This window comes from Struthio camelus, chromosome 2 (assembly GCF_040807025.1).
Source record: "Struthio camelus isolate bStrCam1 chromosome 2, bStrCam1.hap1, whole genome shotgun sequence".
Lineage (NCBI taxonomy): Eukaryota > Metazoa > Chordata > Aves > Struthioniformes > Struthionidae > Struthio > Struthio camelus.
This window is the reverse complement of record NC_090943.1, coordinates 37,340,889-37,352,260: the sequence shown is the minus strand read 5'-3', so window position 1 is coordinate 37,352,260 and position 11,372 is coordinate 37,340,889. Positions and strand designations below refer to the sequence as shown.

At 38.6% G+C, this 11,372-nt stretch overlaps 1 protein-coding gene across 1 annotated transcript; it reads right to left on the bottom strand.

Annotated features, from left to right (window-relative positions):
• Positions 1-1,400: 1,400 nt before the first annotated feature.
• NUP42 (nucleoporin 42) lies at positions 1,401-11,330 on the bottom strand. The gene is made up of 7 exons (XM_068935106.1): positions 11,089-11,330; positions 9,919-10,168; positions 8,514-8,608; positions 7,985-8,061; positions 4,937-5,023; positions 3,487-3,571; positions 1,401-3,345 (listed from the first exon to the last, which is right to left on the bottom strand). Exons 1-7 carry the CDS (start codon positions 11,216-11,218, stop codon positions 2,774-2,776), a joined length of 1,296 nt encoding a protein of 431 aa, XP_068791207.1. The 5' UTR covers positions 11,219-11,330; the 3' UTR covers positions 1,401-2,773.
• Positions 11,331-11,372: the final 42 nt, after the last annotated feature.

Here is an 11,372-nt window from a genome sequence, read left to right as displayed (position 1 = left end):
CTTTCTATTCCGGCCTTATCTCCTCTTCTGCAGCCAAATATACTGCTTGCCTGTTGCTAGCTAGGCCGTATCACCAATTCTAGTCTCACACTGCTTTCTGCCGTCTTTTTAAATGCTCAGAGGCCCATTTGGGATAAAGCACCCAGCCTTAGAACCTGCTTAACAGTCATTTTTTGATATTGCCTTCAGGGTGAGAAGATCTGAAAAGAAACATCGGTTTAAAAAAAGTTGCTCAAAAATGAATTTTTATTTATTCTGTCATCTAAATCAGAAATATCTCCCTTAACCTTTCTATTTACATTTACTATGGCAAAGTGACTTAATACTTCAAAATTCCCTTCTCCCCTGAGATCTCTGTAGGTTAGAATGATGTTTGAAAACATCTAGCCAATGTTGATAATTTGGCTACGTGCAGTAGGTTATTCAGATTTGTCAGGGTCCTACAATTACTTAAAGCAAAAGCATTTCCACCATAAAAGGCTCTTGAGCATTACAGGGCCTTGAAAGGTCTTAGCGCAGCTTAGCAGCAACAGCCTGCTGCGATATCCTAAGAATGACTAAAGGTTTTAGATAGCTCATCATTTAAGTTCCAACAGTAAGCTCCTTTAAGCTCTTACGTAGCACAGCAGCAGCATTCAGGTACAGAAGATTAAAAATCTTCAAGTGGCCTTGTGTGTATACAGACACTTCAACTTAGTACAGGTGGCTTAATCATTTATCAGATGTAGCCTATCTGTAACTGCTACTTAAAGCATTCCTCTTTTTACTGAAGTAGCCATTTAAGAGGATGAACATTATGAGACAAAGACTAAGTTGAAAGCACAGGTGACTTTAAAATTATTACTACCTTAAATGGAAGACAATCATCCAGTCTTCTAAAACATGCCAGGGATCTTCAAGGTTAAAAAAGGCCTCATTTTATACCATTAGCCCAGAATATAACCTCGCCATGCTAGAATGCCGATTTAATTTAAAAAAAAGTTTACTGGAACTTTTTCGTAAACTTGTAGCTTTCTGATTCAATTTGGTTTGAGAACCACTCAGTCTTCATAAACGAAACACAGGAAGGGGTAGAGCAGGTAATAGAATGAGTCCAGGCAGTTACGGAATTCATTTGACAAGCCACGAACACTTTTTGTTACTTTAAATAGTAAGATTTTACAAAACTGAGTTTAATAACTGCTCTGAAGATGGGGGTTTTCCAGAACTACACTGGCATAACTGATTTTGCTATGTTCCTCAGTTTCTCCATGCCAGAACCCAAGTAACTGGCATAAACAATCCAGAGTTAAGGGAGCCCTAAACACGTACACATGTCTTAATTTGTACGAGTCTCAGTACTACTCCAGAGTCTCCACTTGGGAAAACAGATTTCATAAGTCTTAAACAGAACTCCAGGCCTATGTATCAGTATTTATTTTGTGGGTTATACAAAGCCTGTACAGGGTCATTAACAATAACAAAAAACAGATGCCTTATTTCATCTACAAAACAATCACCAGAAAAATCCACACAAGCAACCCAGTATTGTAAGATAACATACATAAGTTTCTGGTGAATATACACTGAGCCTTACATGATGTAAGGTATCTGAATTTCTGTTAAGCCTGCAGCATGCCTGCCCATTGTCTGTCATCTTGAGTTCACATCCTGGACATTAAATTCATTCTCACTATTTAAGCAAACCATCTTCCAGTATGCTATAGACCTTTGTTAGGGAGCACATTTATAGTGCAGTTTTAGGTATGATCATAGGCCCATAGCAAGAACTAAAATGCTATCTTCAACTGTTCAAAGAAACAGTAAATCTATATATATTTACCCCAGAGTAAGCTTTTTCTTTCCTCTTAAATATGAGGTTCAGTAATTTAAAACCATTAAAGGAAGGGCCTGGTCAAGAACAAATGTTCTTGTCACGCTGACTCCATTACCTCATTCTGGAAAATTTCTGATCACTGCTTATAGCATCTTGGCAAAATACATACCTTAAGATCATTAACTCAGTAAAGCTATTGGCAATATATGCAGCCATCAACAAAACTGTATCAATTCACATAAATGTAATAAAACTTTGTAAGGAACTAACTAACGTGTCAAAACAGCAAACTGCAAGTTTCTTGTTAGCCAAATGCTTTTAAAAACGTCCCCCTAAACTGTTATTATATTAATGTATGCGTTATAACCTCAAGCAGAACAAACAAAAGCTGAACTGCATCAGCTGGGAAAGGGAACTGACTCCAGCATCACAGAAGCACATAACTAGGTGCAGACCATACAGAAGTCTGCTGTGTCCACTGACAACAGTTGTCAAAGGCTGCATGAAACCTCTTAGTCTTAGTGAAAGACATAAGGCAAGGTGGCCCAAAACAGCTTTACATTGTATCCACTTCTTTCTAGATCAGTATGCTGTGAATACATTACCAAAGTGTTCCTACTTTTGACAAAAGGTTTTTGCTTTAACATTCTTTTTAACCATAATGTCACAGTACAGAAGGGAACTTTTACTACAAAATTTTATTTTCAATAGTGCATTTCTTGGATTTAAAAAGTTCATTCCAAAACAAACAAGGAAAAGTTAAATACAGTGTTGAAACATTTGCATTTGTGAATTTATTACTGAAGAAAACTTAGAGAGGAAATGAAATTTTAACTCACAAGGAGGCACTTTAATTCATTACTTATCCCCAAAATTGTGTATTTAAGGTGTCATAGAACAATTACAAAAAATAAACCTGTATAAGAATGTCCTAATTTCAGAATAAATATTTAAGTCTTAAACATTTAAAAGTTCTAGTGGTGGTGGCTTAAGAGGAATCTTTCCCATTGTGAACTTTTTTGCTTCAAATTGTTTCAATTCTTCAGCTGATAGTTCCATCTTTGGTGTAAATAACTTTTCTGATGTAATACTGTTTGTGACTGTAGAAGGCGCTGATGTTACACTTTGTCCAGGGGTGCTGGCAGTCTGTCCAAATGAAGTATTACTTGAACGTGAAGGAGAAGCTGCTACTGCTGCATTAAAAGCTCCGAAGGCTGTAAGTGGGGTGGTGCTTGAAGAGTTCACAGCAGAAGAATTGCCAAACCCTGAAAACCCAGAAGTTCCAAAAACGCTAGTTGTTTCAGAAGTTTTAAACGAGAAGGAGGCTGCAGATGGAGTTGACTGACTGCCAAAACCAAGAGAACGGGATACACTAGGGGAGGACATCACACCAAATGCAGGAGGCTCACGGCCAGCAGAAGAGCTCCCAAAAGCAGGGGCGTTTCCAGATGATGCACTGACAAGACCAGAACTTGTTTTAAAGGAGAAATTGCTAGCACTGTTACTGCTGCTGCTGCTCACAGGAAAGCCTGCAATTATAAAATTTAGAAAGACTTTCAGAACGGGCACAGCACACCTGCAATACTAAAACATTGTTGTATTCAAATATCACAGAAGAAAAAGAGACCTCAAAAAATATTTAACTGTCGGTTCTTAATGCAAAAACTTACTTGACAACCCAAAGCTTGATGTTTGCTGTCCTCCAAATCCAAATGAAGGCAATGGTTGACTGACCACATTCTTCAGCTCAGATAGCTTAAAAAAATCCAAATATATAAATGAAAACTAATATTCTAAAGCAGGGAAGTGTCTTTCAAAAAATACTCGAAACAAGAATACCTCTTAAGAGCTCTGCTTCTAATCTCTTAACTATTTTACTCTGTATTCTATCTCTCTACTTATGCCACTGCTTTGGCTCCTTTTCTCTCACCTCAGCATATCTAACCTTCTGTGCAAATCCCACTTCTTCACCTTCAACACTGAACATATCAAGAGGCGTGAGCATAAACTTGAACGCACTTCATGCAGACTCCACTTTAAATCAATTTATTCTGTCTCCCTGATTATTTAATACTGGCTTCCAACTGTTTTTGAGCATTCTCTTGCTGAAATACCTAGATTTAGAAAACAATTGCAGGTTTTCCCAGAATATCTACCCTTAATGCCTTCAAATTTTTTCCAAACACACTGTTCCTCCCTCAGCTATATAACCATTTCTCTTTTTAGCATTACAGAAATGCTCTAAGTGATCCTATTTATTTTAAGATGGCCAGCACAATTCTGTCTGGTCTGCTGATTATCCCTGAGAGAAGTCAACACTGGACTGGAGATGTGCATCTTAATATACACGTACACAACCTGCTCTCAACCTTAAGCTACTGCTACTTCCATGTGGCTTGCAATGACAAAGTTTTCCAAGCCTGGGATCCAGCTGCTGCCTTGCTAACGTGGATCTATCTGGATTCGCTACCTTCCTTAGATAACTAAGAGAATTTTTTAATACAATTCGCATACAATGCCCTGATTTCTTGATTCCAGAGGGAGATGAATATAAGACCCAAAACTCTGTTCATAGACTTCCATGTTCATCTGACTCGGGTACTGCGGAAGTATTCAGTCACATTTCTATCATCTAAAAAACTATACAGAAGTAGAGACGGGGCACTTTTCAAACTGCAGGCATCATTCTCTTATGTAATTGCTCCTTCCACCCTTTCTGATTTCTATAATGTTCCCAGGTGCGTTTTAAGATTACTATCAAGAGGTCTTCATGCTGGCAGTCAGCCAGACACTTTCATGCCCACTGTTCCTCATGGCAGTAGTGCCAGAAGATAACACATCACAGTAGAGATTTTTCAGAACAGTGCATATATCTGAATCTGGGAATCAAACCCTTTGACAGTGCCTGAAGTTTCTGCGGAACTTTTAAAAGATCTCCACACTAAGAACAAGGTGGCCTATTACAACTATCATGTCTTAATTTCATTAACAGTCTCTGTAAAAGAAATTAACCTTGGCACTTGCAGCACATTTGCAACAAAAGATGAATCTAAGGGAAACATTCATCCAAGATTAAGAGAAAATGACACCAAAAACATTTTACTTTTCAGTAATACTTACCAATGCTGCTCTTGTTGATGCGCTCAAAGTTTTTAACTCAAGCAGCCTGTTTTTCCATTGTTTCACTAACTGTTGGACAGAATTTATCTGAAGAGGGGGATAGACAAGTATGCTCTTATTATTGGCGAAGACTTAAAAATAGACCTAGAGTGATCTAGCAAATAAACTGAAAATAGATTTTTAGAATTAGAAGAGAAATCTTCATTAAGCCAAAGAGGTTTCCTGAAATTTCAAGCTGAGGATCTCAAATTTTTGTTATTAATCCAGGATTCCTTCAATTCTCTTACAATTGCTCTTACATCAACTTTTATTAATGTATAGACCAGAAAGTGTAAAAAAACTTGTCCTGGAGCTTTCTAAATATAAGCTCTACCACTATCTGAATTAGGTGCTTGAAAAAAATATCAAAGGGGAATTTCAGGCTCTAAGTATATAAGAATAAACTCTTCAATCCTTGTTTTCTTTCTGGCCTGTCCAGTTAGACATTCACTCAAGTTGAAATCCTTGGACTTTCCTTAGTTTCTCTCACATTTTCAGAAAGAATATCCACGTTCAAAACACAATAATTGAGAACAATTTAAACAGTATCACCCCAAAATACTCAGCTTTGAAAAAAATTAACTTAATTTAAATCAGTCCCTCTAATGAGATGCAACAGACTACTGCACAGAACATACACAGCCATAAATAGTACCTGTGTCTTGATAACTGTGATTAAAGTATTAGATGGGAGGTTGGAAATTCACTAAATAACTTATTTTTCAGTACTTTAAAACTTGAATTTCCTATATTTACAATTATGGAAACCTTATTTTAAGTTCAGCCTAACTGAAATTCTCCTCAAAAACGGACAAAGTAAGGAAAGCATCTGATGTGCCAAATGCCTGCAAGACTGGAACGCTTAATCTTTTTGTAACTAGATTTCTTAACCTTTCAAAAGGGTCTCACACTGCAAACGTCAATAATTCTTTTGTGTCTAGTTACACGCTGGAAGATCATGTTGTCTGATATCATTTCTTATACAACAGACTTGAGGATTTAGATTTTGACCAATTTATGAATGGAAACACATGCTTTGGATAAGATACGTTGTACTTACATATTTTGTATCATACAGTTATCATCTATACACTGAAACTTTCATAAACTTGCATTCAAGTATTCAGTGATGCCATAAATGCTTTTTTAGCAGCTAGCAGTAGTGTATTGTTTACTCTTTTCAGTTTATTTTTCTAATTGAAGTTTTCTAAAAAAAAAAAAAAAAAAAAGCATCAACTCTATACGAAGAGCAGATGTTAGCATAATATGTTGCCAAGTTGAAAAAAGTGACTGCTCAAAAACATTTTAGAGTAAAATATTTACAAAATTAAGGAGATGTATTTTGAACAATTGCTTCAAAAAACTTGATTAAATATTCAAACAAAAAAGTTATGACAGAATTTTTCATTTTCAGATAGAAGAAAAGATACGGTCTGGCAACTCAGCTTTGTCACTGACTTGCTTCAGATTGTTTTATTAACAGTGTTTCTGCTGTCTCCAAGTTTCCTTCTGACTCAAAAAAAATGCAGTTCTGGTGCTTATAAGCACATGAAATGAGTAGTGACAACAGCATTTCCTTCTGTAATACAGAACCAAAAGAAAGAGGAAAGAGTCAAAGTAGCTTGAATTAGTTTGTACTTTCAGGACATAGTAATGCAGATGGATACAAAATTGGGTTTTAATTCTATCTTGTGAAATTCAGGACTGAAGAAATAACTACAAGCTACTTCAAATGGAATCATCAGCTGGTTTAACCTATTACTAGACTAGACGTTAGGTTTGAAATTTGCCAGAATCCATAGAATAAATTACTTTGCTGTTACAACTTGTTTAAAGCATCAGCCAATACAGTTAGTGAGGACTGCATCCTTTGAAAGAACAAAGGATACTTCCTAACAGGAACTCAGTCTGTTCTATACCACGTGCTTGTGACAGAGCTGTCACCCAGTTCCAGAAGTGTAACCTTGGTGTCCAACGTGGAGTCATTTGGCAGACAGGATCTAAAACTCATACAATTTGCTAAAATACACATCTGTTTCGATTTTGTCATTTTCACCAGCCAAACCACTGCTCTGCAGTCTGGTCAATTTGATAAACCTAATGTATGCTTAGGAATTACTTTTCCCAAAGAATGCAAGACTATGGAGAGATTCTAAAAATGATTCATTCTCCTTCTCAACCCCAAGAAGTCTGTACTGTAGAAAAGGCTGCTTTCAGCAACGACGGTCAGCATAGTGACTGCATTCAGTCATACTATCGTTACTTTAGCCTACTGGGTTTAATTTCATGGCATCTGTCTAATACCTTAACTCCTTTCAGGACATACCATTCACTATGCTAGTTTTGTTGATATCGATAGGCCTATAAAGAAGCAAAAATATATATATATATTGAAATATAAAAATACATGTTACTTTTCTATAAATATACATATACTTCTTCAGAAGTAACAGCTTTTTTCAGCACTAATTCCCTCTAATAAGGGTATGTAAAAAAAAGTAAAATAAATCTCCCCAGTAGTACACTTAAAGCACTATATATCCAGTTGTACTAACAATAAAACTAACAGCATGAAAAGCATTAAAGTTCTGAGCCAGGACTCAAATGACTTACACAAGTAATGCACAAGATCAGGAGCCAGAATAAGAAAATGAATGTCTAGATTGATAAAGACCATACATTTTACTGAGATTAGCTAAAACTCTACTCCCACCACTCTTCGGGGAAACTGAGGCATCAACATATTTAGGGATCCAATTTTAGAAACCCAGACCTGACAGTTTCAGCCTTTGATCTCAGAGAGGAATAGGAAATTATGGTAGAGCATTCTGACTGGCAGCTATTTTTTTTCTATTTGGGGCGCATGAATTTAAAAATATTTTGGCATTCTGATCATTGCCTAGAGTTTGGTGAGGTAATCAAATGAGTCAGAGTTGCCACATGAAAAATACTAAACAGTCTTATATTGAAACGTTCATGTAAAAGATTCGGTATTTCTAAAATACTTACATAGTTCTGAATGTTATTGTTTGCTCTGCAGTTGTAAAACTCCAGACGCAACTCTTCTGGCGAGAAATCTGGAAAACCTGAAAGGAGAGGAATAATCAAAAACCTCAAAGAAAAGGCACTACTATTTCCAATGGCCCTCTATAGAGTTACAAAGAAATGAGCCTTAATACATCATTTGTAGTAAGTCAGTTATACACCTGGAGACACAAAAAGAATGCAGAACTTCAAAGATGTGAACGTTCAAAATGAATTTCTCAGAACCCAATGTTCCTTCCTTTCACCTCATAAGGCAAGTGATCAGCTTGCAAACAGTTCCATATAGGTGTAACAACACTGACAAGTATGAGACGCTGCTTACGTGGAAGAAGTTGCAAGTTTGTAGTCTCAGATAAAGATCTGTTTTATGTTGCTGTTGTTTTCAGACAAGTGCCTAGCGTTCTTCTGGCCTCTAAAATAAAGTCAGCCTTACACACAACAAACATTCTAACCAACAGCAGGGTATGGTAATACTAAAAAAAAAATTGCTAACCTGAGATATTAGGCTTTTCTTTCATAGGTGAGTAAGATGAAAACATCCATTGTCCTGAAGATTCCCAAATTTCCACGTCTTTCACTATGCCTTCACTGGAAATCAGAAAAAAAAAAAAAAAAGAGTGGAAATTATACAGCCAAAATGAAACGCAAAAAGCAATCACCTAGTTTGAATACAAGGTCAGATTCAAATATCTGAAACCATGAAAATTAACGAAATGTGACACTATTCAGGATGAACAATGTAAGTACTTGGTTCTTTGTGGAAAGAAAGCTTTTTTCAATGCTTTTCAAAATGCCCCTTCAAAATATTTTACTTTATCATCTGACTACAAAGTAAATTAAATCAGATCTTAAAAAATCCCCAACAGTATTTTTGAATGCCAGAATGGCATATGCTCTCATAAGATTTTCCCTGAAGCTGCAGATCACAATACAACTTTGAAACCTTCTCAGTACTAGAAGATTTTACACATATGAATGAATATACATAGAAAAGAAAAAGAAGGAAAGTGTTCCACATCAGTTTTTGGAAAAGAATCAAGAGCAAAAATCCAGACATGGCAGAAGCAGAGAAACAGAAGCTACATCAGAAGTAAAACCACAACAAAACAGTTAAAAGGGGAAAACGATAGTGCAAAAGCATAAATATTTTTATGCTACTATTTTTATTAAAAATATTTTAATAATATTTTTGCTACTCTTTCAGATGTTTGTTAACACACTATACATTCACATTTGGGAAGCTGAATAACTATTCAGTTAAGTACCTTATCAATGTACTCTTAAAAAGAAGGAAGGGGCTAGGGCTGCTCATTATCCTGGCTTCCACAAACCTTGTTGCTTTAGGAAATCACACTGCTTGCTTGCTTCTCATCACCTGCCCTGTAATTGCCCTGAGTCTGCCAGTCATCTTACACTAACTCTGACATACATGCACATGAAACCAGGTTTCTCCAGGTTTGCTATTGATGAAATAATTTGTTACCTTAAGGGTCAGGAAAACTAAGCCAAAGAGTTCATTTTTTCCAATAACTTTTTTTTAAATGGTTGAAATGCTGATTTAGGGGCCCTGACCCTTTTATTTCAAGTACTGAACTCTTAATTTCTCCTTCCTTATCCTCCTACACGCAACTTAGGATAGTAGAAAGGCATTATGGTATTAATCTAGCCACCCAACCCCAGCTTTTCTGGTTCCAAACAAGGACCTCTTTCTTCCCATGCCATCATAACTCAGAGAACTAAATGAACTAGTGTTTTTTTTTATGTTTTTCTCTACATGTCCCAGCTTCCCTCTTCATGATCACCTCCTCTACTTTATCGCTAGTAAGCCAATAAGCTTTTAAAACGCTCATTCTAAATGCTTTCAATTAGCCACTCAGAGAGACAAGACTGTAACTTACAGAAGTTTCTCCTCTTCATCTTTATAGCCATCATCAATATTCTGACTGGTCGTTAATGCAGAGAACCTGTTCTGTGAAAAGTCTACATTTCTACTGCCACTGCCTGATGATCCAAAATCAGACGATCCAAAAAGTCCTCTTGCGTGATCTTTGCTGCCACCCCATGCATTAGATTTAAAGGTGGAGGGTTGAATAACATTAGTGTATCTCTGGTTACTGGCACCCCATCCTCCTACTCCTCTGGTAGTACCTTCCAACGAAAAACAGCATTAAATCATTTAAGATATTAAACAACATTCACAACAATAACAACAACTGTAAGTTAACTATTCTCATAGTGTCAATAAAAAGTTAAAAAAGAAAATCTCAAAAGACTGAGTTAATTAGGGTAGACCAAACGCATGCTCTCATCACACACGTGACTATGCCAACAAAAGAAAAAACTTGCTGGGGCTATTGCAGAAAAGAGTTTGTTTCAGTTTGGCTTATGTTGTTCCCACAAAGTAACTAGCCCAGGAGAAAAAAATAAAATTTAACTCACAGTATATTTACACTAAGCTATGGCAGTAGCTCTGTTGCATGAAAAGACCTCCAAAGTTAAGACCTTCCGTTTCATTTGTGCGCATTACAAACTCAGAACCTCCTTCAGCAGGTACACGAGCAACTGCAGTTGTGTTATTGCCTTGCCATAACCACAACTATCTGTCCAACAGCATTTCTCGTCACGTCACTCACGCATCAAAGGCTTCCAAAGAACCAAATCGAATTAGAACCAAAACAATCTTAAAAGCGACAGATGCAGGTGCCTAAAATTTGCCTCTTACAGATAACAGTCAATAATTACTCTCGTGTTTTCTCCGTTGACGTAGCACGTTTAACGGCACCTTCTTCAGAACCCACCGCCCCTAACCTGGAGCCAAGCCAAGGCAGGAGACACAGGAGCTCGAGTCAGCGCAGCTCCTTTGCTCTGGGGGTGCTGAGCCCCAGGGCAGCTCCCGAGGGCCCGGCTCCCGCCCCGCTGCTCGCCCCGGCCGCGCGCCTCCCCCCGGTGCTCGACGCTGTACAGGCAGCCACAGGGCCCCGCTCCCCACCACGGGCAGGCCCGAGGCGGGCGGCTCCGGCAGGGCTGCGCCGGGGGCTCGGCCCCCAGGGCGCCGGGCAGGCAGGTACCTTGGGAGGGCGACGCAGGGAGCCCGGAGCGCCCGCCGCCGCCGCCGCCGCCGCCGCCGCGGGGATGCTCGTTCCAGCACCTGTCGCCGAAGCGGCAGCGGCCCTGCAGGAAATACTGACAGATGGCCATGGCGGCCGCCGCCAACCGCCCTCGCCGCGCGGCAGTGACGTCGCGGGCAGGCGCAACACAGCCAGGCGGCACCCACGCGGCGGGGAGGTGGCGCTGGTGCGGTGGCCCCGCCCCCCCCGCCCGGCTGTGGAAGGGGCTGCCCGCGGAGCGCCGC